Source organism: Macrosteles quadrilineatus, unplaced genomic scaffold, assembly GCF_028750875.1.
Source record: "Macrosteles quadrilineatus isolate MER2022 unplaced genomic scaffold, UCM_ALF_1.0 Scaffold_8__2_contigs__length_117827958, whole genome shotgun sequence".
NCBI lineage: Eukaryota > Metazoa > Arthropoda > Insecta > Hemiptera > Cicadellidae > Macrosteles > Macrosteles quadrilineatus.
Window position 1 is genome coordinate 41,043,020 of NW_026542601.1, and position 27,033 is coordinate 41,070,052.

Consider the following 27,033-nt stretch of genomic DNA (forward strand, 5'->3'; position numbering starts at 1 on the left):
AGGCTATTTAAAACTCATTCTGAATTAATCCTTAAACCGTCTCAAGAAATTTTTAGATTCGTGCCATATTACTAATAATAACATAATAATAACACATTTGTTGATTATGTACATAATATTAAGAACCAAGTATAGTAGCTACACAGCAACACTGTAGACTAGGCGGACCTTTATTTTCCTGGTTGGACTGTCACTAAAATGCTTCCTTTAGAATGCCACATTTATATTTTACTATTAATAGATGAAACCCGTCGAAATCGATTGTTATCTTGAGGTTTCACACAAATTCATAAAACTACGTTAGATATAGTGTAGTTATTAAAATCTTATTTGGATGGTATTTGGACCGTATCAGTGAATCGCCCTTTTTGGTCATAAGCAATACAGAATTTTTATCAGCGGGAGGCAGCTGTATTCCGAATCTTATGTAGGCCTATGTAGTAAATTCCCGTATAAAGAATGGTGGGATCTGATTTCAAGGAGATTAAACCTTGTATCAAGTCATCTTCTGTTGAAAAGGTTGTACCAGGAAGGAAGGTCAATCACTCTTGTGCTAAATATCCTCACAGTTGAAGTGCAGTGTTTTACAAATATCACATTCGAGAGCAGTGAGCCATTGTCGAAATAGGTCACTATAAATCAACTGTCAAGATCATAGCATCTACCTCAGATTTCTCTACAAAAACAAACTTCTAATTGACATCATAAAAATAAACTTAGTTGCTATTACAATTTCTCTCCTCTACCAAAACCATGGATCTTGAACGATAGAACTTGAACATGGCTCACTTCCTCAACGTACTCCTTTACACTTGCATGGTTTTTATTTTATGACACAATATTCTCCCGAAAAAACTATATTATTCCGATTATAGAAAACATGTATGCTAATAATCTCACGAAAGCTCTTGCGTTTATTTTATGTAATAATAAATCATATTATTGAAATTAGACCAAAAAGGTGAGTACCAAACCCCTACAATAAATATACGCAAGCCCTATAAGGAATAATGATCTATTCCTTTAATATTCATATGTTCATAATTTTAGGCCTATTACATTTTCTAAATGCATTAAAGCATAGATTTTTTAACAATCAAATTTAAATCGTATCTTAATTTTTTCTGTTTTAATTTATTAAAAACGTATCATGCAGGGGAAAATCAATTTTAAAACCACAAAATAATTAAAATTCATGATTTAGCCCCTGAACTGTTTATTAGACTAATATGATCAGGTACATACCTTTACGTCAACAGTTCCATTTTGTAGTGAATAACTCACAACATGTTTCGCCTATTCAGGCATCGTCAGGTGATATCCTAGCAAGAATGCTTTGTCTTCATCCATGATGGAGTCGTCAAGAAACATTTAAATAAATACACAAACACGCACGAAAACATTTAACAAATAGAGTAGGCCTACTACTAGGAGTACGCTCCGAAGTCACGTATGAGAATGAACGAAGACCATTTCATACATAAAAAAATGTTATTTAACAGTAGGCCTATCCACATTCATATCAGTTGATCAGCTGCTCAAGCAGTTTGAACTTCATTAAGGCACTAACACCAAATCCATAATACTTTTTCACCAAAACATTTTCTTTACTGTACTTTGGACTTGCGTCATTAAAGCAGGACCAGGAATCAGGGAGTTGGTATATGAAAGGGACCTTGGTCCAAGGTCATTAGGCAGGTTTGAGAAAATTCACTAAGGAACTATGTATAATCACTGAATGTATTCCGATGTATTTAAAAGCAGCAATATTGCTCGAAAATGCTAAATAATATTAGGTTTGTCAATCTATAGAGACTCCAACAATTACTTTGTGATATTTCATTGCTCTACAACATTCAGAAATAAATTATAACAGTGAGAACCATTATACATTGAGGGTAAGGACATCCCTTACATGACCCATAAGAATTATAAATATTTCAAAATACAAGAATTTAAACCTTTTAGGTGTTGCATGGGAGGAAACACTATTTTTGAGCCATCAGATACTGCTGAATTTGTTGTGTGAATGATCAAACAAATGTTTACTCGAAACAGTATTAAAACTTTATATATTTGGATTCACATTTTAATACATTTACCTACGACCGTTTATTAAAATAGCCGTTTCAGTTCAGTTGTTAGAATTTAAAAGTTTCTCATAACATCATAGTTTTATCATAACACAGGTAACGGACCAATGAGGTTCAAGTCATGGTGGAAGGAAAATACATAGGTGTGCTATTCCCGTCATATTCTGACGTCACCCAGATTGCAAACGAAAAATCACCTGATTGTACAGTATTGCCATATTTAAATATATATATATTTGTTTTTGATTTGATTGTTATTGTTTATATATTTTTGTTCTAAATGGTGAAATGGTGTTTGCAATCTTGGTGACTGTGACTTCAACAGCAAATTACGGGAATAGCACACCTTTGTCGGTCGCGGTACGGAGGCAGAGATCTGCCTCCGTACCGCGACCGGTAATAGTAGGCCTACTCTATTTGTTAAATGTTTTCGTGCGTGTTTGTGTATTTATTTAAATGTTTCTTGACGACTCCATCATGGATGAAGACAAAGCATTCTTGCTAGGATATCACCTGACGATGCCTGAATAGGCGAAACATGTTGTGAGTTATTCACTACAAAATGGAACTGTTGACGTAAAGGTATGTACCTGATCATATTAGTCACACAATAATGTCACCATTTCACTTTTACAGATTTAAAAAATGTTTATATCACGTCGTGACCTTTACAATACGAACAACCATTATTAACAGCTGTGTCATAAAAACATTTTGTAAGCTTATCCATCTGGGGAAGGACCTTTAAAGGCCTCTAGGCCATAGCCCCAAGGGACCTCGTTACCTCGGTACCTCGTACAAGATGTTACCTCGTTTCTCTTTTGATGGCTCATCTACAGACAAAGACCTTTCTTTAGACACCCCTACCAAATTCCTACGCGCAGCCGTTCTCTTAAAGCTGTGACAAAACCTCTGTTTCTTATCGTCCATAGAATAACAACATAGGAATGGAATTTTAAAGGCCACTGGGGCAGAGCCCAAAAGTAATTGACCTCTTTCTCTTTTGAGGGCTTATCTACACACCAAGACCTTTCTTAAGACACCTCTACCGAGTTTCTACGCCCAGTCGTTCTCTGAAATTAGTGGAGACAAAGAAAAACAGTTTCAAATCATTACATTGATAACATTAGGTTTAGTAAGTGCTCTTTGTAGAGAACTTAGTTTCGCCTGTATATCGGTGTACCTCTGAGCAATCAAGCAAAACTCGTCAGCAAAGTCAAGGTCCTCCAGCCACTCCCTCAGTCCCCACTGCAGCACTTCCCGCCTTCTATTATTTGTTACTTTCCTCATAACTGAGTCGAGTGCCAAAAGGAACAGTATTGGTGATAAGATGCAGCCCTGGCGAACACTTATTTTAACTAGGATTGCTGCAGTCAACTTTCCCTGCTGCGAAACCTGACACTGGAAACCATTGAACATGGCTTTGATAATATTTATGATTTAAGGGGGCCATATTCTTGTAGAACATGCCACAGCACCTGGTGTTTCAATGCGTCAAAGGCCTTCTCGAAATCGACAAATGCCAGGCAGAGAGTACTTTGAAATTCTTTGCTCTGTTCTAGTAGGACTCAGAGAGTACTAATAAAATCCACACAACTTCTTGCTTCCTGAAAACCTACCTTTTATTTCCTTAGTTTCAGTTCAATGGATCCTTTTATCCGGTTTAGGATTATTCTGACCAGCATTTTGCTTAGGACTGACAAAAGGGTAACACCTCTCCGATTGTTACAGATTGTTACATCCCCTTTCTTTGGTATTTTAACAACTATGTCCTTCTTCCATTCCTTTGGTGTTCTCCCCTCTTGCCAAGGTAGTGGATGAAGTAGGTCCGTGGCGACATCGCCAGATTTTAGGATCTCGGCCGCAATATTGTCTAAACCAGGGGCTTTGCCATTTCTCATGCTTTTGACCGAATATTGTATTAATATTACTGAATACTGAGTAGCAATATTCATTTATTCTTCAAGCTTACGTTTGTTTCTTTTTACCTTTTCAGATTCGCGATGGCGATGATACATGTCCTACAATTCGTAAGTGAATGAACTACAAATGAATTACATTTAAGTTTAACTCTAATAATCCTAAATATATAGGAATATTACTTCTTTTAAAACCATATCAACGCATCACAATGTTCAATATCAAGATTTAAAGGTTTTACCAATTTAAGTAGGAAATGACTAGAACCATTGCCAGATCACGGCACATCAATGATCACTATTTAAATGCATATTATACTAATAATTATTTTAATAAATAAAATTTAAATTAAATTAACGTATACAAAATTTAATAAAAAATTAATAATTTTAAGATGCAAATTGTATATATTTTTCTAAGAGTCAGTATTCTCGAGCTACCTAACATTCTAGCAAAATGTGAGTATAAGCATAGACAAAAAGAATTCTTTTTGTCTATGGCATAAGCCTATTTTGCGTGCTGTGTTTGCATGTTTTTTCCTTAGGTTAAGTCGTGTATAGTGTTTGTATATATTGACGATGCACATTGCATTTGTACAATGCCTAAAGGAAAATAAATCGAATTTCATTTCACTGCTATTTAAATAACTACATTCATTATTATTATTATCATTGTTGTATAATATTTAGTATAAGATTCTTACCTCTGTTTTAAAAGTCTGTTTAAAATTGTTAGTTCTATTTAATTTCTTACTGTATTTAATTTTGAATAAGGTGCTGAAAGTTAATCGTGTTTGTTCCTCGGTAATGAATGCTAAAATGTTTCTGTATAGTCGCTTAGTTATATTTACCACTGTGTATTATATCCCAAGTATGAGTGTACGCTTTAAAATGAGTAAATAGAACAACTATGAAATCTAGTTTCGTAGAACATCAGATCAAAACACGACATGAGTACAATATATAAATGAGCATTTAAAACTGTAGACTGTAGGGTATGGAAAAAAATTAATGTACCGGTACACCCCAATTTTTATTAGGACAATAGCTTTTATAATTAAAAAAGCGAACAATATAAAAAATAGCTACTTCCCTATAGGGAAATTCGCTAATACACCAAGGCATAAAAATGATTATGTAATTACACGTTAAGTAAGTTTAAACAGTCAAAAGCATTACTGTATCTTTCCACAATATTGCCCCTTGCCTTGATAGGTTTTGGTTTTGTTTTAAAATTGTAAAACTCAGTATAGTTTGAAAAACAAGCATTTTTTGCGTCTACAGTAAACATTAGGGTGCAAATCACTCTTATACTCCTGAAAACATAGGCTACCTCAAAACCTTTAACTTTATAACTTCTCTGCATTCACTACAATAATTATAATGATTGCTTTCGTATAACTCCATCTTCGGTACAAATACATGTTTTTGTGTGTTTTTATTATAGACTTGATTGTTTGTGAGGGGAGGACTCATGGTCCAAGCACGTCAACCGAAGCTTATTGTGCATTATCATAGACTTAAGAAAAGCTATGTTTTCATTGACCAAATAATATGCATTTTTGTGAGAATACACCAGGTTCATAAATAAACTATCTAACAGCAATATCTAATAATAAGTCTCAATTGAATTTCTAGTAATAATTTGGAAATTAAGGTAATCAATGTTTGTTTATTTGCAGATTATACAAATGAACGAGATATTGGAACTCTCCTACCAGAACATGAATTGGTTGCAGAATATGAATTTACGCCTGATCCAAACAGTGGCCTCACTAAAAAGCTTACACTAAAATGCTACGAAAAGTCCATTATGAGACCTAATGAAAAAGATCAAACGGAGCGTCAGTTTTATTTGCAAGTTCTTAAAGAAGACACGTCCTCCTTAGGCATCATACAGAATGTTCGTCGATGCGATTCTCTAAGCACACTTCGTGATTTTAACGTGAAAGAACACAATGAACACGACGTTAAATTGATTATTTTTACGGTCAGAATCACATGTCCTGCTACATTCTACTCTTTGATATCTTGTGAAAATTGTGAGGTGAAAAACTGGAAATATTACGATTGGGGAAATTCCTACAGTAAAAGCGATCAATGGAAAATGGTACGAAATATTACTCGAATCAAGTGGTGGCGAAGATTCCAAATAAGTATCAGGGTGTCCCACAAAGACGTTTAAATTGTGGATTTAATATGAATTGACAATTTATGCGCTGAAAGATTTAAAACAAGAATAAAAACATGTTCTTAGCAAAAAATAGTTTCCTAACATATTCAGAAGCAAAATAGTCGCATATTGCAAGTTAATTATATATATTATTGAAAGAATTTGTTGGATTTTTGTATTCAGCAAATCGACCCCTGAATATTTATTTTTATAGGCATAATGGGTATCAATTTTAAGTTCTTATCCTCTAGATGTGCCTTTTGCGGGTTTGGATGATATCTCGTGAAAGCTTTTCGTCCTATAGGCTTTTAAAATTTCAGAATTTTTGCTGGATTCTGTTGTCAATCATCTGAACTTTTTCAAGTTTAAATTTGGTTATATCAAAACAGATAGCCATAATACAATTTTGTTTACATCCATACGAAAATGGGACTATCGTTACAGTTGGTGATGTTTTGGTGAATTCAAGTAAAATATTCTAATGTCATTTGTATAAAACGTAAAGAAGAAAATGACTTAAGTTAGATTCTGTATTTTCGTAATATGTTTCATTAGTATTTGAAAAAAACTAATTACAAAGTTTTAAGGGTTTGCTTTGAAAAATTACAAGTCAGGGATAAGTCAATCATTAGTCTATCACGTAAAAATATATGATATTGAACTTAACTCAGAGCAATAAAAAATAGCAAATTAATTCAAATATATCACGGATTTTTAAGTCACGAAGTGAGTGACGCTGGCTGCTAGTACTAATTACATTAACTTGTTACCTGGTTCGTTTAGTGGGTTACAGCTTTATCACTTATTTGTCACTTATTATCGTCACGTATGCTGAACGGCTGTTTGATTGAGGAATATTACTTTTGGTAATGTTACCGAAGAAATCAGACGATTTCACGGTTTTGTATACATCACTTTTTGTGTAACATCAAAAGTTATTCCTAGAAATTGAGTTTCCATAAAAGGGTTTTAAAACTACATAACAGTAAACATATCAGGTAATAGCTGAAGAAAGTAGTAATTGGGAAACAAATTTAAAAAAATTTTCACCACACCACCCTTTCAAAATATTGTGCTAAATTGGGCAGGTAATTTAAAATCCAAGTTTAAACCTCTTCTTGGGGCACCCTGGATGTATAGTTGAGATTTATATTTATGTTTCTCATATGGTAAAAAAAAATACCATATGGGAATACTATGGCTCAGACTAATTCCGATTTCCATTTATCTGTACTGTTATAATTGAAAAGATTAGAAATAAAATGTTAAAATATACTTAATTTGTATAGGAATTTTATTTACATATTAAAATATCTCCTCTGAAAAACAAAGTTCTAAATTTCACTCTTGAAAATGGAATGAATACTATGTATGATAACCGACAGATATCAATAGCTACTAAATAATGTCAAGGTAGTTTTTTTTCTAGCTGTAAAAAATCCATGCTTCAAACTTGTAATTTACGTTTAAACAGTAAATTACATAGTTATGTATCAAAGCTCATAACATTCCGTACATTGTTCTATTGGAAAAATTATTTAACAGTCGAAGCAGATTTCATGTGCTCTTATAATCTGTTTTCATGGGTGTTTTCTGTACTTGTTTTTCGATGTACAGCCGAGAAATCAAACTGGAATAGTTAGAATAGCGATTTCATAGGCTATATAAATAGTTGTGAGCAGAATGGATGTATAGTGATGTAAAATATTTCCTGTGTGTGCAAAATAATTTATAAGTCTATAAGAGTGGGTAAAAGATTAGGCATTTCGTAACTGGGCTAAGTTGGCCATTAGTCAATCATCAATAGTTTATTTTATTTGGTGATGTTCCTGGCTGAAGTATCACCTAGTTTTTACCATTAACATGACTTACGTCATTTATACCACACTCCTTTGCTTATGTATTGCTTATATATTGACTTGACGAAGCAAGCTCTTAGTACTCCATTCAAAAAATGTAGACGGTTTGAGGGGCAGCGATTCCATCCCCTCCACTCCAACGTTGAAACTACAACCGACAGCTGATCAGATGATACGAGAGATTAAGCTAAAAAGTAGTGGGGGTTTCCAGGAAACCTTCCCCTGAAACCACCGACATTTGTGAATGGACTTTGGAGAGTCCGGCTTCAACGGTTAACGATAGTAACAGAATCTACTTATGACTTGTAAAAACTCTATTTTTTTTATTTTTTCAGCTACCCACCGCATTTTGTAAAGAATTCCAAGGTGAGTATGACTTATAAGTTTTGCTGAAATTATTTTCGTCGTATGCTATTTATAGAATAACTAGCTGTTTGCCCGTTCTACGTACGGGAATCTAGTAGTAAGTTAAAACCTTATATTCAGAACAGGAGTTGGTTTGCATATTTAGTGTGCATTTTTCCAGATATGATGGCAAAACTATAACTGTTTAGGAATACATATAAACCTTCTCAAATACAATATCTGACAGTTTCAAAGCCATAACGAATGCTTTGCAATTAAATGTCACCCGATCGTGTTAGTCCATATTTTATATCAAACGATGAAAATAATTGCTTTACAGTATAGGTCTATGAGGCATAGCCCTAAGGTAGGCCTGTAATTTAAAGTTACTTTTCACACTGGTTAAAAGTAGTTAAAACACTACCTCAACCTCACTACTGCCCACTTTATTCGGGTCGAAATTGTTATTAACAATGGTGCTCTTGTCTTTTCCACGAAAAATAAGGACTTAATTGCGTTACCAACAGACATACACACACAAATACAGAATTGAGTCCACACAACATTTTTGAGTCCAGACAGAAAACGCTAAAAATTATACAGTAATACATCAATTAAATTTAATAAGCAATAAGGGGCAGTGTTTATAAATAAATAGTGAAAATGAAAATAGTGATGTGTTTTTATGTAAAAATTATTCTTACTGCTACCACCGGTTCTAAGGAAAAGTAGCAGTACCAAAAACCAACTTTTACATTTGAGAAAAGAACTGTAGTATTTACGACTAATTCAAACTGTCCTTCTAATCAAACTGTATTATAGGTGCTAATTAATCTGTTGGCAAATATATAAATAAATAAATACACAGGCCACAAAACATGTAACATGTAACATTAACAACGTAAAGCTTTAAAAACTTACTATGGTTTGCTAAAAAAACTTTCACTTGATGTGGTGCAGTACCGAAGTTATTAATCTCCTTTGGTTTTAATTTTTTTTTTTTTAGTTTTCGAAAATCAAAGTTATTTCCCATTTATAGCATTATTTGTAAGCAGCTTTTAATGTTAACATATTAATGGCAGTTTGAAGAAACCACCTTTATCCAAACAAAGGTTTCTCATTTAAAAGACTACGTAATCTCTAAACGATAATCGGTAGGTACATATATTTAGCATACATTCGGAGGAAATGTGACAAAAAACGCACAAATCTGGGGTTTTGTACTTTTGTAGTTTTATTTCCTAAGTAGGAAACGTACCGATATCGTTGTCGAAATGTAAGTAAGTAGAAACCAAAAGTGACACATTGGAAAAGCGAGTTTAGCCTACATCTGTTAAGTTAAACCTCCGTTACGGTACGATCACAGCGAAATCAGAAAGATCTTCCAAGATCGCAGCAACATCCACGATCACCCACTGCAGTTGTAATTTTTTACTTTGCACTTTACACAACTGTCCTTGAAGCGCCGTCAATGAGTGGAAACCTTTGTAAGCTACGGTATTGGTGCCGATGATTAAAAAAAAATAAGTTTCCTTGCACTAATACAACACTGATTCACGGTATTTTCCCCGGTTATCAAAACTCAAGAACAATCGTTGCACTTGCGATTAATTAAACCGGTTAAGTAAGGCACAACGTTTTTAATCTCACTTGGTTTGGATGTGCTGACTAAACTTGATCGGAAATGGTTGCGGTATTTGTAAACAACTTTTAATGTAAACATATCAGTGACAGCTAGAAGTGAGAACTAATCCAAACAGCTGATCGTTATTTCATAAAATGTAATAGTAAACATTGGGAGAAAATTTGACAAAAATCGAACAAAATTGTGTTTTTGGTGGTTCGTTATTTTGTTTTCAAAGAAGCGAGGCCATGTTTTTATAGCCAAAGACACTCTCGCCAATCCAGTAAATACAGAAAAACGATTAGAACCTTGATCGTTACTCTAGTTTTCTAGGAGTAGGCCGCGTAAAATGACATTTTGGCGTTACAGACGGAGTCACAGAATGGACAAACAAACAGACAAACAGACATACAGACAGAAATTGAGATAAGACTCGTTTCGGCTTTCTTAGGCTATGAAACGTAAAAGTAACCAAAAACTGCATGATTCTAAGCAATGTACAGACAAAACTGTAATTTTATTTATATAGATTAATTATTAAAACTCATTTTAAGTAAACTCGATCAAAACTATTTATTTACAAAAACCAACCAATAATGTAAACAAACCAAATAGCAGATGATTCATAACTTTATAACTCAGCTGATAACAATAATCCTACATTTCTCCCCACCCAATTTAGGCTGAGTTTCCGAAACTCACTTTCAGGTTCCATTTGCATTTTCCATTGGAATGGATCAGTTGCACCTTCTCTTGCTCTCAGGGTGCGTTCACAAAGAAAGCTGGTTACAAGTAACTTACTTGCAGCACTTGTTCCAAGCGCTTGAGAATGCTGTTGTGTGTTCACAACAAACGCTTGCATTTCAAGCTCAGTGTAGTCTCAGCTCTGGTTGAGACCAACATATCTTCCTCAAGTATGAAGAGTTATTTTTGATTAAAAATGTAGGATTAAAAATTCGTAGAAGGAAAGTAGGTCTTCATGCAATTAACCGGGGAAGAAGTAGAAGAAGTAGACCACCATCTATTTCCTCAGTTGAAATTTGACAAAGTGAGGTTTTTTTTTCTTATATGAGAATGGAGTTAACCATGTTTAATTACATACTCAAGGAAATTTAAAGAATTTTAGTTAAGTTTTGGGTGAATTGGAATAAGCAACCTATCCATGCACCAGAACAAATTTTGGACCAATAATAAAACCTAAAAATTACTCGAACTGAGTTTTAAACACCCTATGTAGCTGATTAATATGATGCAAATAATATTGTGAGATTTAATTCAGATGTTTTAATTTTCTAGGTAAATAATGTAAAAGTATACAAGTTTCATCCATAAAATATCCAACACTTAATTAATATTTTTATTAAATGTGTTTGTCTATCATCTTAATACATATATGCTACATTTATCCTAATGGTTACGTTATTAAACATTCTAGGGGAAAAACACAATACGTGAGCAATATATTTTATTTGGAAATTGGAAGCTCTAAATACTTGACCTATCAACTCATTGACATCCATACTGCACTTTTACTACTTTTAATAGTTTGTAAATGACTGGTTCGGTCAACAAGCGCCGGAAAACAAGTACGAAACGTTCTTGCGTGCTTGTCAGAGCTTGTAACAAGCGCTTGCTAGCCGGCACAAGCTTTGTCTGTGAACGCACACGCTTGATACTATGTTGACTTTTCTCACGCCGGTTCGAGCTTGCAAGCGCTTGCCAACAAGCGCTTGTAACCAGCTTTCTTTGTGAACGCACCCTCAGCTGGTCAGCGTGTTTTCTCTTTATTTCTCCCCCAACTAAAACTGTGTATGATAGCCCTCTCGTCCTTTCTTGTACAATTACTGGTCTCCAGCCCTTCTTCGTTTCATTTTGAACCCACACTTCTTGTTTGATAGAAAACTCCTTTTGTTTGGATTTTAAGTCGTGATAGTACTTCTGTCACCACACTTGATTCTCTATTCTCTCTCTGCTATTACTACTCCACATATCCAAAGCTGTTGGTATTCTTCTACCATAGAAAAGGACTGATGGTGGTTGTCCTGTGGTCTTTTGTGGCATTGTGGGGTGTTCCGATAAGCAAGCAACACTTGTAAAAGTGCAAGTGATGAACTGAGACCTTCTTGTTTGCAAGCACTGTATCTACTCTTGAACGTTCTGATAATCCTCTCTACTGAACCATTGTTTTTTGGATGATACGGTACCGATGTGACATGACATATGTTATTGTTCTTACAAAAAGTCTTAAACTTTTTGGACGTAAAGGGGGTGCCATTATCGGATACAATTTTTTTAGGAACGCCGTACCTCGAAAACCAAGTCCTTAATCTATTTACAAGAGCAGCAGTTGTTGTACGGTCCATTACTTCAATCTCGACCCATTTTGAGTAAGCATCGATTCCTACTAACCAGAATCGGTTGTCGAATGGGCCTGCGAAGTCGAGATGAATTCGCTCCCAAGGATATAGAGGTACTTCTGTGTCAAATGAGCGGTTACTCTGGCAAGGGTGGCATATACGGACATACAACTCAACATCCTTATTCAGATTATGCCACCAGACATAATACCTTGATAGGGACCTCATAGCCTCTATTCCAGGACGTCCTTTGTGGAGTTCTTTCAATACATTTTCTCTCAAAATCTGTGGCACCACAACTCTTCCTAATCGCATGATTATACCGTTTTCTAATGTCAGCTCTTCTCTCTTATTCCAATATGGTTTCATGGATGGTGGTAAATTTCCTGTATCTTTTGGCCAACCATGTTCCAGGTAGTCTATAAGTTTCTTCATATTTGGGTATTTCTTATACTCCAGTACAAGTTCATGATTTGGATAACTTTCTCTTGAACCAATGCTCGAATCTCTTTCTCATCTTGATCCAATACTTATTGTGTCTTGAGTGAAAACCGAGACAAAAAATCAGCCAAACCTGATACATCCTGTCCTTTGATGTACTGGATCTCAAAATCATACTCCATTAAATACAAAGCCCAACGAACCAAACGGTTGTTTACTACTTTGGTAAGACCTCGATGCATTTCGAATATTCTTTCAAGTGGCTTGTGGTCAGTCCACACCATGAAAGGCTCCCACTGAGGTATTGTCTATACTTCTTCACTGCAAAAACTAACGCCATCGCTTCCTTGTCAACTGTAGCATACCTTTTTTTCGTACGTGTTCTCGAGGCGTACATGACTGGCCTTTCCGTTCCATCCGGCATCAAATGTAACAGTACTACACCAACCCCTTGTTCACAAGCATCACATTCAACAATGATCGGCTTTGATATGTCGTTTGGGACTAATGTCTTCTCTAATGACAGGATATTCTTCAACTTGTCGAACACTTTTCATGTACGGTTTATGTAGAGGTCGTGTTTTGTTTACAATTTGTTTCCCGTTATTACAGCCATTTAAAACCTCGTTTAACCAAATAATTCGATCTAATCATAAACAATAACTTGTCCCCTAGTTATATAACCAAACAGTAAAGCACAAATCAAGAAATTAACCCTAAAATAACGGAAACAAAGTTTCATCGACACTAGCGCCTTTGTGCCACTTACATGAACTAGACACGAAAAACGTGCTTCAAAATTTACAATGGGACGAGAAGTCTACTTGTGTTGGTTAGTCTATGATAGTATCACCCATTGTCGCCAGTACGTTTACAAATTTCAGTCTTTATTTTAATAGCACCAAATAACCATTAACTACTTATTTTCTGCATTTAAGCTCTCTGTCACAATTTTACAATTAACATATGTTCTTCTTCTCACTTTTAATTTCTGACAACAGCTGGAGTTTCATAACAATATTTGTTTCCCTTGTTAATCTTATGGAGAAATATGAAACTTTAAAGGGCCCCAGGGCCTCACTCTCTAATTATTTCCCTAAAAAGAAAGTTTCCTGCACAACTTCAAGTTACGCTCTTTCCAATGACACCAAAAACATGTCAATCGGTTCAGTAGTTTCGGAGGAGTAATTGTCACAAAAAACCTGCTTGCGTATTAAATAAGTATACTAGCGAACCTGTGCGGCTCAATGCCCCGCAAAATAACATTTGAATTTAGAAAACAAATTCATCGTATTATATATTGACGTCGAAAATTAAATACAGTAATAATGAAGCCTTGGAAGGGAAGCAGTCCATCCATTTCCTAGCTGTATGTGTATTATATCAAGGCCACACTAAAAAAATAGTTTTTTTTAGTGTGGCCTTGATTATATTTAGTTAATTAATAAGTGTTCAAGTTCAAGTATGTTATAGGCAGCGAGCAAGGTTGTAGGGTAGTTATTTTTTAAAGATTTTTAAAACACATTTAACAAAACGTTTTACCATATCAAACCAATAGGCCTATGTAGCATATTTTGAGAGTCATAAAAATGCTGCTTGAAGAAAACACACTTTTAAAAATAAACACTAAAAAAACAATATTTTTATCACAAAAGCACTTCCATGAATACTACGATTTTAGCCTTAAAGTTACCTTCAGGAAGATTGCCCTGGTCAGAGTTTTCCGTAACGAATATGCGTGTCCTATTAAAAGATGTAGCCTTAACTAGGTGGCGTTCGCCGAGGCATCCACAAAATTGAGCGGAGTCATCAAGGGTTCATATTATATTGTTTTTGTCATACTGCAGTAAAAACAGTCGTTTTTAAATAATTTTTAAGCTTTAAAATTTTAATTTTAAATTTTTTAATTTTTTTGCATTGCGGCTCTAAAGTATCATTTTTACTCTTTAGTGAGGAAAAATCGTTTTTAGCCTCTATGGAGTAAAAATCAGCTGTTGTCAAATCAGTTGTAAATATCTATTGAAAGTGATTGCATGTATCGAAATATGTATCGATTCGTGCTTCGTAATCATTTTAACCTACAGTCTACAGTCTCTTCCCATAGCATTTTAGCATTGCAGATACATTAATCCATTCCCACACCCAACACTGCTCACCTTTACAAATTCCTTCACCACCCCCTACGTCGTGGACCTGTTTCCCTCTCTTCCCATAGCGTTTTAGGATTGCAGATACATTAATGTAATTGCCAAAGACAGTTCCCACACTCTGCACTGCAAGCCTTACTAAATTAGCTTTTTGTTTTATGTTGCCTTGAAGTTCTTGATGTTATTAAATTCCTGATGTGCATTTCGCCACAAGAACTTCAACGCAACATAAAAACAAAAATGTAATTTATTAAAAATGTTCTTGAAACTGGGTTATATTACAAATTAAGCCTTAATACTTCCTTCACCATTTCCTACGTCATAGACCTGTTTCCTTCCCTTCTCATAGAATTTAAGAATTATATACATTTTTATCTAGATGCCCAAACGGTTCCCCCACTCTGCACTGCCAGCCTTTACTACTTCCTTAACCACTTCCTACGTCGTGGGGCCTGTTTCCTTCCCTTCTCATAGCATTTTAGGATTGAAGATACATTATTCTAACTGCCACAGACGGTTGTCACACTATACTCATACTTTACAACTTTCTAAGCCACTTCCTACATCGTGGACCCGCTTTCATCACTTTCCATAGCATTTTAGTATTTTAGATACGTAAATCTAATTGCCAAAAACATTGCCCACACTCCTCACTGCTAGCCTTTACTACTTCTTTCGCCATTTTCTATGTCGTGGTCATGCTGCCATCCCATCTCATAGCATTTCAGCATTGCAGATACATTAATCGAACTGCCACAAACGGTTTCCAGTTCCCGCACTCCACACTGCTCACCTTACTACTTCCTTCACCTCTTCTTACGTCGCGGACCTGCTTCCCTCTCTTCCCATAGAATTTTAAGATTGTAGATACCTTAATCTAATCGTCATAAACAGTTCCCAGACTCCAGACAGCTCGCCTTGACTACTTCCTTTACTACTTCCTACGTCTCAGACCTGTTTCCCTCCCTTCCTTTAGCATTATTGGATTGCAAATACCTTAATCTACTGGTCATAAACGAAAACCACACTCCTTACAGCTCGCCTTTACTACTTCCTTCACCACTTCCAACGTCACGGACCTGTTTCCCTCCCTTTCATTGGCATTTTAGGATTGCAGATACCTTAATCTAATCGTCATAAACTGTTCCCACACTCCGAACAACTCGCCTTTACTACTTCCTTCTCCACTTCCTACGTCACTGACCTGTTTCCCTCCATTTCCATAGCATTATTGGATTGCAAATACCCTAATCTATTGGTCATAAACAGTTTCCACACTCCGGACAGGTCGCTTTGACTACTTCCTTCACCACTTCCTACGTCACCGACCTGTTTCCCTCCCTTTCCAATAGCATTTTTGGATTGTAGATACCTTAATCTAATCGTCATAAACAGTTTCCACACTCCGGACAGGTCGCTTTGACTACTTTCTTCACTACTTCCTACGTCGCGGACCTGTTTTCCTCCCTTCCAACAAAATTTTAGGATTGCAAATACCTTAATCTTATGGCCATAAACATATCCCATACCCCGAACAGCTCGCCTTTACTACTTCCTTCACCACTTCCTCCGTCGTACCTGTTTGCTTCCCTTCCAATAGCATTTTAGGATTGCAGATACCTTAATCTAATAGTCATAAACAGTTCCCACACTCCGGACAGCTCGCCTTGACTACTTCCTTCACCACTTCCTACGTCACCGACCTGTTTTCCTCCCTCCCCATAGAATTTTAGGAATGCAGATACCTTAATCTAATCGTCATAAAGAGTTTCCACACTCCGGACAGCTCGCCTTGACTACTTCCTTCACCACTTTCTACGTCGCGTACCTGTTTCCTTCCCTTCCAATAGCATTTTAGGATTGCAGATACCTTAATCTAATAGTCATAAACAGTTCCCACACTCCGGACAGCTTGCCTTGACTACTTCCTTCACCACTTCTTACGTCGCGGACCCGTTTTCCTCCCTTCCCAAAGAATTTTAGGAATGCAGATACCTAAAACTAATCGTCATAAACAGTTTCCACACTCCAGACTGCTCACCTTTACTACTTCCTTCGCCACTTCCTACGTCACTGACCTCAAGCTAGTGTCGTCATTTGATTATATTTTTAATCCATACCGTTTCTGTTCTAATATCTGTGGAATAATCCTAACAGCTATTTCTTTATCTACTGCATTTAAAAGTCAACAGCTGATCATAGGCCTATGTCTTTGTTTATGTGTCAAATACTGCTTCCATCAGGATTACATTGAAACTTTGAGACCCAGTGGGGCGGATTCCTGTGAGACTTTTTTAACGCCATATAGATGTTGGCACTCACCGTAAAAAAACGCTCAAAGTGTCGTTAAACCGGTAGTTCGCCACTACCGTCCCAGGTCCAGGTTTTACTACGGTAATAGCTTATTCTATGTATGGGAAATTCGCTAAAACACAGCAATTTTGAAACAGGATCATATTTTTTAATGATTATTTTTCCTTAAATACATTATGACTTATTAAAACTGTATACCAAGTTTCATAAAGATATCTTAAATAGTTTTCGAGAAATATCTCATTAAAAGCGCGTTCATTCAAATTTAAATAGAATCCCACGGCGCCACTCGAGGAGGAAACGCTTCGCGTCTTCCGCTACAGTGGCGCGGCAATACAGCCGCATCATGAAACAGCGCCTAGCGCAGATCCAGCTGACCGTCTGCATTAAAGTACTGTATTATATTGTCTGTGATTTAAGCATTGCAGATACGTTAATCCAACTGCCACAAACGGTTCCCACACACCGCACTGCTTGCCTTTACGACTTCCTCTACCACTTCCAGCGTCGTGGACCTGTTTCCCTCCCTTCCCATATCATTTAAGTATTGCAGGCGAATACATTAATCTAACTGCCACAGAAAATTCCTTCTTTGAACGACTCCGTAAAATAGTTAATATAGTAAATTAGAAATCATCTGTCTAGTGGTTGAAAACTCGCAAAAAAATATGTAATGTACAGACGATCGATAGACTTCTCCATTTTCCCCCCACACTCTAAATAAAACATGTGATTGAAATTTGTTTAAATTTTCTGTTTAGTTATTTTGTCACCAGCATAACAACCCATAAGACCCATGCTATTTTTTTTAAATTTCAAATTCATTTTTCGTGCTTATTGTTGAGCCTATTTTAATTTATAAAGGGATTCTGCACATCTACAGGAAAATATCTTGCATTTAGTACCAACCGCGCGTAATTCGGTCAAGTAGTATGGCCAGGCTAGCTGTCGTAAGTTTTGCAAAGGTTTTTTTAGTACATGAGATTTATTTTTTCGGATCAGCTGCCTGAAATTGTGAAATAAGCAATTTGGCAGTTCTTGTTTACATTGAAATACAAATTTAAACATTTAATGTTCTCATAGCAGCCATGGAGACCAATCAATATTTACTTTTGAAATCCTCACCTCAGAACTTTTAAAACTAAAGGGGCAAAGCCCACGGTCAGTACCGAAGTGTGGATAGTCCTATGACCATCCTTGGTATGGTAACTATATTTTTGTAAAATTTGAGCCCAGTCGATTCAGTAGTTTATGCGCCTATTAGCAATAAACATACAGACAGACACCATTAAATTTTTATATAATAGTATAGATTATATGGTACTTAAAATAAAAAAAACTCCTTGTTCGAATATGTACATACACTCATGCATATCCAAATCCTGCTATTAAATATTTGTATTGTTTACAGAAAAAAACATACATTTGGATGACCAAGTCAGAGATGGTGTAAGAAAACACAACTCACTAATAAATTATAGTAAGGAGAATGAAAGCACGTTCTTGATGACTTGCTTTAAGATTGCTGATGGTAAATTTACTACACGTGTACAAAAAGTGGATGGAACGCACGTTGTTTCGATAACCTCTATTGACTGCTCGTCACCCGAAACGTTCAATGAATACAATCTGTCTGAGAAAACAAAAAGGATGTATACTTATGTTCAGAAAAATGGTGGGAAAACATATTTCACTTTCATAACTCAAGACGAAAAATTTACTCAAACGGAAAATTGGTGCCGTTATGACGTTTGTGTTGAGTGTCAAAGTAAAGAGATTATTAGCATGGTAGACACCAAATCTGCCTATTATGGCGGGAGGATGAAGTGGCAGGTAAGTTTTTTATTTATAAATAACTTGTCCATTAGGCTATAATTGTCCATTATAGCAAGCAAATAATGTTTACTCCTTTTCTCGACAAAACATTACGCTTTTGTTTTTATACATCAGAAGGTATCCAACATAACACCTGTATTAGTGAATAAACTCATCGCCTACTCTTTGGAGGGTATTCTGAAAAAGGTCAGCGGTTTATTTATGGTTACTCTGATCTGGTTTACGGCGGAAAATTGTTTTCTTTTTTTTACAAAAAAATAAAAATCTGTACTTTAATTATTTTTACAGTTATCCATCACCTTTTGACACACACAGATTGGTGGGCACCGTATGGATTTGAATCTAATCTAAACCAGCTTTAAGTATCCCAGCCTGTACTGTAGTAATTCATCAGTAATTTTTTTTTTTTTTTTACTGAATGAAACATACAATTTTATTTGTGACCTTTTCAACAGTAAAGTTGACCTTAGAGGATATTAGATTAATACAAATTCTTTGAACCCAGTCCTGTTTTAAGGTCAGGTTTTTTATAAGGAGAATTCATTGAAAGTCGACCCGGGTTCAGTTCAAAACCACTCAATCTGATGAAAAAAATACCCCAGCCGCAGGAAACCTGCAGACTAAGCGAATTTCCATTTACCTGGCTGGACTTTTACTAAAATAAGAGTATTCCATTAAAATTGTCATATTCATTTCTTATATAAATGACATTGATTGTTAATGAGTTTGCTGCTACAAAGAAGGTTTTAAAGGTGTAATTTTTATTGATATGTTGATAGCTTAGTAATAAATAAACAGAACTTCTAAATTTGATTAAAATATATCCATAAACAAGCAAACTACAACAGTTTGGTTATTCTCGATAAGAATATCTTGGGGATTTTTAAATTATCTCCGTAACCGATAGGCATACAACAACGTTTCAATATACAAAATTATTTCTTTTTAAGTTCTACAAAATGGTTTGGAAATAAATTGTGAAATTGTATGTTTTTAGAGACAAAAATGGGGAAAACCAATTTTCCCCCATAAATCCCAAAAGGCCCTGTCCAATCGCAAACCCGTTCGAATAAACGTAGGTGTTCACGTTTGTACTACATTTTATCATAATCGGATCATTCTTGCTCGAGTTGTCGCAATAACGGACATATGTTTAATGTTTGTTTGTTTATGTTTGTTTGATAAGCGAGGATCATTTCTTATAAAAATACGGACGTGATTATACAAGTTTCTTAACTTAATAAATTAATTGTTTTACAGAATGGAATAGACGTGTCCTTGGACCCCAAAACTGGTAAGTTTTGCAAGCACGTACTATAAATACTGATCTTTATTTACCGTATTATAAGATATATGAATTGAGATACTCGATCTAATAGTGTAACTATTTTTATCACTAGGGCGTAAAGTGACTCTTTTCGACCCGACCTCAAGTTTAACGATCGAGGCGAAGCGGAAGTCGGAAAATGAGGTTTGAAAAGACACTTTTTGCCCATGTGATGAACTGTATGTTTTGTCATATCGCACAATTATTTGAACAAACGATGTTACAAAACTACAACAGTTGTTATTTAAAGATAACCTCTCGAAACTACTAACTTGTTTTCAATTTAATTCGCTATTGAAACGAGCAGTTGTTTCGTAAGCGATTCATACGTGTCGATTACAATTGTGTTAGTGTACGTACTGTATACTATCAACATGTCGAACTATTTACAATACAACAACACGCTAAAATCAATTAAAAAATCCATATATACTTTCAGTATGTGGTTGTTAACAATCAAAAATTATCACTGAGTTGACAACAGCTGACTTTTACTCTCTAGGGGCTAAAAACACGTTTTACTCCCTAGAGGCTAAAAATGCTACTTTAGACCCGAAACGCATGGATTAAAAACCGCTGTTTTTGCTGCAGTCTGACGTAAAGTATTTTCTTAAGTATTCTAAATTTCTTCTTGTACAACGAAAATTTATGTTTACTTGATTATATATTTTTTAGAATATTCACCTATAAATGTAAGATTTTTCCTTTTTAAACCAAATAAATTTTAATGAGGTTAGGTTTACCACCACAGTAAAGGTAATACTAAAGTATGTTTGCATTGAAAAGTTATTATCTTAACAAGCTGTTAGCCCGTCCTACGTACGGGAATCAAGTAGTCAATTGGAACTGCTAGTTTACACGCATAAAGAAAAATTCTGGCAGACTTAATATAGGAAATGTCTTGTTAATACGACGTGACCATCTAATTCTTTCGTCTGATTATAGGCATATACGATATGCATTTAAATCCGATAATTTTACAATAAAAACTACAATTGTGTCGATTTAATAACCTTGAAGTGAGATTTGCGGTCGATTCACACACACTGGTTTAAAGTACAGCTACATACCACCTTTAATTGCATATTATCACTTACTGTAGGCCTACCTTATTTTACCTATGGACACTGAAACCTTAAGAGGATTTTGGCCTCCCATTCTCTTCTATCCCTTGCCTGTGCTAATGTTGATCCCAGTATGGAGAAGTCTTTCATAGCTTGGTCCTCCAAGGGGTCATCTAATTTGTGGTACTCATTGGTAAGATTTTAAAATTTTATGTATCTTCTTTCCTCCACGCATATCTAGGTATTTAAATATTCCTCTTAGCTCTCTGTTCATTCGTATCTAAACCTCCATTATTATAAATAGCCCGTATATTTTATCTTCACTCTATTTCTCAAACCCAGCAATAGGGTTTTTCGGTTCTTTGGTCAGTGCCCAAGTTTCTGAACTATACACTACTGGGATATTATGGTATGAAATGAATCCAATTCAGTATCTACTGACAACCTGCAGCTTGTTGGAGAGTTTTCTAGTAACCTACTACAACTGTTGACATTTGAATTACCAACCAAAGATTTGGTATGCCAACATATTGTGACATTATTAAATAAATCATCCATACCTATCCTTTGCATCGATTTCACTGCATTCATTATTGATAATTAAATTAGGCCTAGTAAACGAAGAAAAGTAAAAAAAAGTAGCAGATAGTTTGTTTTGAAAGAGATGTTCAGTTGAAATAACATTCATTTGAAAAAAATCTCTTGTCATATTTTGTAGAGGAATTTGAAAAAAGTACACACGCAAGTAAGCCAGTGACGTAATTTTTCTATGTTTACTATCCATCCTATTATCCGTTTTAATATCTGTGATAATTACCCACCCTCATTGAATCTATGTACATTTCCCACATTTCTTTATCCAAACTATAAGATAATTAGTTAAAACATAAAAACGATATTATGCGTACATCAGCGCACCCAAACGTAGCCACACATAAACACACGCCAACGTTTTGGATTTGACAAAAGGATAGTTATTATAGGCCTACTTGCAGTATCCTAGGTCAATGATAAAATCGTGTTTAACTCTGTCATCCATTTGTTTATCTCAGAATAAATCTCGAAAATAATTTGCATAGGCTTTTCTTTGAAGAGTCGTGGGCAGAGCCTCGATTTGTATACGGCAAAGGGTTTCCTTATCTCTACTGTCTACCTAATCCCTACTAATCTTACTTATTTCCTATAATCAATGACTAAATTAAATAACCTCCTAGTTCCATAGAATATTTTTATATCCATCCAGCTGTTAGTTCAAACAAATTATATTGCACTAAAACAAACCCAAGAGTTTAAAGACTGCTCTAAAAAAATTATTAGATTATAAAATATTTACGATGTATTTTAGAATAATCTGTCATCCCCTTACCGAATAAATGAACGTATTATTAAAGCATTACACATAGTATAAATAAGTCAATCCTACGTATGTCTTTCATTTCTATCCAAGTGCTGAATTTGTGTCACAAACATGTTTACAGCTGTTACGTTAAGCAAATAGTTTTATACAAAAAGCCAAACTATAATGTTAGCGTCGGCTGCTAGACTTTTTAAAAATGTAAACTTATTTTCTAAAAAACTGAAACCCTAAACTAAAATGTTGGCACCATTCCCTAGTACTCAAAATTATCTTTATTTTAACACAAAAACCATAAAAATCCGTCTAGTGGTTGATTCAGAATCGTGAAATAAAAAAAACCCTGTCACGTTTTAATATGTGCCGTTATATGACTATTATAAGTTATTGGTTAAAACTTCAATATATATTTAAAATCACTTTTTGCTGAGAGACTGGTTTTACTTATTGCTTAAAGTCTGTTTTGTTTTCATAAGCTATTTGCATTTTTTTTTATTTACTTATTTTTATTATTACTATTTGTGTTTTAGTTGTTTTATGAATAATGTAAACATGTTTAGTTTGTTGTTTGAATTTGTAAAGAACACAACCTCATTTTTGTGTGTTAAATTAAATCCTATATTTTGTCATTCCTGAATTTCATTTCGTCTGTGATATCACAAGTAAGTGAATCGCGTACAGTGACGACGGCATATATGTATATATATGATATCAAATAAACAAAACAACCTAAACAATCAAACTATAACAGATTTTTTTTTTTCCTATGAGAGTAGGCTAACATAGGATTTTCTAATTTATAGTTTTGTAGGATCATTAATTTATTGTTCTACAACAATGCTTCAGTTTACCAAATTATTTTTTTGTACGCGCAACAAAATATTTTGGAATGCAATTCCAAAGTTTATGTTTTATGGTTAAAAATCGTAAAAAAACAATTTTTCTCTATAACCTCCCCCAACAATAAAGCATATATATTCATATGTAATTGAAAGGATAGCGTTTTTGGCTTCTGGGACATCAAAACGAAAAATTAAAACCCAGGTCTTAGTCTCACCATGAGACCTACATTAATATATTATTCCCTATAGGAAAGTCACTAAAAGTCAGTCTTATGTCAAACCAATATGATCCCACCAAATACCATAACTGTGTTACTATTTTACAGAAAACCGGGATTTGTCTGAAGGAAAACTGTTTTCGAAGCATGTTAACATTGAGAATAATGATTACAGTATGGAATGTTATGAGGTATATTGGGATGAGGGAAGGTCATCATTTGAGACAATCGTAAAGGGGCCAAATGGATACCTCTTCAGTGTTAATAGATTTGCATGCGATTTAGTCGTGAAAGTGGTGTATTTACATACCAAATATAAGGACCGTTCGTACAGCCTAGTCAGACTAAACCAAAAACAGAAAATAACTGAAGAAATGAAAACCGCACAGGAGAAGACAGTCTTCATATTTGACAAGGAGTTGATGAGCAATGAGCTGGAGTGGAAGCTGGTAAGAATTTATGCAGCAAATTACGGTTAAGTTGTAATGAAACTACGTAAAGGTGTAGACATTGTGTTAAAAATAAACACGAGTGGTACGACTAGTGAAAGTAACGATAATTACTTAGGTAAATTTAACTTTCTGAATATATGTTGTACAGAAGTATATTTCGCGTAAATCTAATGTACGGATCTACTGTGTGAAGACTTTGTACCACAGTTATGAGTAATACTGTACTCATAAAACTTCGAAGGTTTTAGAGAATTTCGTTTCAGAAATTTTTATGTTTAAAGTACCTATGCAAATCTGTTAATCTAGTCTTGGTAAGTTGTAACGTGCCTGTTTGAGGGGGTAAGCTAGTCTTGCAATAGCCTGGCGTAACCATAAGCAAACCCCTAGCTGAGGTTAGAGGTTAGAAGTCTAGCATATGTTTCAACCATCGCCGGTTAAAACATAGGCATGCTAAACTGCTACGTTTGGTAAAAACCAAGTGTAGAATGTGAGTTATTTATACTGTATTTTTGTGAAATAAATCTTAACAGAGTTTTATATCGTTTTGGGTCACCAGCACATGCGATCGAAAGCTAGGGCTTAGCTATGGGTCTTAGGACTTGGATGATATTTTCTACACTTGATAAACACGAAGATCCTTAGGCTGAAAATCCGTACCAAAGACGGTATTGCGGTGTGAGTAATATAAACCGACAACTTGAACTTAAACTCGCTGTCGGAGTTCTCATAAAACTCATTGCGGTTCGTTTCTTAGTGCCGAGCAATCGTGATACTGTAGTTCATTGGTGGAGCAATACTTAATGCGTGTGAACCTCCAATACGGCTCATGCAGTGGAAGGGGCAGTGACGGGGGTCAGACGACAGCACCGACAGGGATCTGCGTGTGAAACGACAGCGGCTACCAATTAATTGGGAGTGCAAGTCATGACTGTAGTAGCTACGAAAAGAGGTCACGTAAGACCTAGATGGCAACGACGGCCAGGCTGGCCCCATACCAGCCTACTAGGATGAGAGGCGTATGAGCCTCAGCCTGTAGCTGTGATGTCAGGAGGGCGACCAAGAACCCCTAGGCTACAATGGCATGCTTGGTGTATCGAACCCAAGCGGCTGGCTGGATGATTTCAAGTAGGTGGATTGCAGCTTGCGCCCATGGAATGCCACCACGCTTAATGTTGTGGAAGGCTCAGGGCCGCTTTAATAAATGGGCCCTGTTGAAGAGGGTTTAAGTTTGTATAAACTGATTTAAATCAAGAACAAGCCTCATCTACAAGTTCACATTGGACAAGGTAGTGAAGAACCACAGTATCTTATATGCACACAAATTCATTTAAATTATTAACCTATGTCATCCATGTTGAACCCCAGAGGGATGATGCAATATTTACAATGTTTGTTGTTGCAGGTTTCCAATTTAAGGTTGTCAATGTTGAATTTCATGGACTTTACTGGAGCGAAGATTGGTAGGAAATGAAGGCCTTAAACTAACCGACTTACTGATCCCTAGGGCAAAAGATAGTGGTCAAAAACAATCCAACTGTAATGCAGACAATATAATGCAAATGATAATAATATGTTCATTAATAAATCCTGATGTTCTAGATGTTAGGCTTACTGTTGTAACAACTATACATTCGATATTCATCACAGTATTCTTTCAAACTTAAAAACAACAAACACACCACTTTACAAAATCAACCTTTTTTTATTAGAAAAGCTTAGCTTATTGGTAGAATTATGTTGTCTAGCAACTTCATTTTATGTTGTTTGTTGTTGTTCCGGATCGGTTGACAACCAATAAAAGGTTAAATTACCTGTGTCCGCCGGTCGATCCTGTAGAATCTTATTGCAGGATATGCATTTCGGCGACGTTAAATCGCCATCATCAGTCCTTAATATAAGAGCTTGATCTTCCCCATTAGGTGCGTCTTAAAGTTTTGAAAACACGTACACGAATTTTACACATGACGAAACACATAAATACATGGTAGACCTACTTTTTACTTTTACTGCGGACATAAAATGGACGCGCGTCGGTCGTGTGTCGAGTCTCGACTGGAGTCAGACTTAACTTGCAGAGTTTACCTTTGTCCTGTCTCTGTCTTTTGTAGCTACAGGTGGCGTTTCATTCAACTTTAACAATGCTTCGAATAATATGTTGGATTGTAGTGTACTTTTATCATTCAGAAGGTTGTGGGGGATGGTTTTTGAGGCTTTGCAAATTTCATATTGCTCTAATGATGTCATATATCGACTTTTTCTACAAACGTGTAAAGGTTTTAAATTCTCATTCAAGCTGGAATAACTGTGATTACTATTGACTAGGTGCTCGGAAAAATTGGATTGTTGTGTTAAACTATTTTTGGGAAGGTTTTCTTTAAATCTCTTAATAAATAAATGGTCTGCCAGTCTGTCCAATATAGAACTTATTACAGTCATTGCATGTTATCTTGTACACTCCCGACTTTTCACTCAGGTTTTTATCGCTTTGTTGGGCTCTAGGTTTGAGGAGATTTTGGACGTTATTGGATGTTCTAAATGCTACAGTTTTGCCATGTTTTTTTATTTCACTTTTTAGGGTGTGGGGGATCTTTTCTCCATATTTAACTGAGACAAATTCTGTTTTTATTTTAGGCCTTGGATCTGCAGTCTCTGTAAAAATTTTCTTTCGA

General features: G+C 35.3%; 1 protein-coding gene across 1 annotated transcript in view; it reads left to right on the forward strand.

Moving 5' to 3' along the window:
* Nucleotides 1-25,933, forward strand: part of LOC128999251 (uncharacterized) — a 132,755-nt gene extending 106,822 nt beyond the window's left edge. Inside the window, exons 26-32 of the mRNA XM_054425650.1 lie at nt 4,090-4,123; nt 5,695-6,122; nt 8,380-8,410; nt 18,683-19,104; nt 20,368-20,401; nt 24,021-24,361; nt 25,767-25,933. Coding sequence (XP_054281625.1) covers nt 4,090-4,123; nt 5,695-6,122; nt 8,380-8,410; nt 18,683-19,104; nt 20,368-20,401; nt 24,021-24,361; nt 25,767-25,835 — 1,359 coding nt within the window. The 3' untranslated portion in view covers nt 25,836-25,933. The remainder of the gene's footprint in view (nt 1-4,089; nt 4,124-5,694; nt 6,123-8,379; nt 8,411-18,682; nt 19,105-20,367; nt 20,402-24,020; nt 24,362-25,766) is intronic.
* The last annotated feature ends 1,100 nt before the right edge of the window (nt 25,934-27,033 follow it).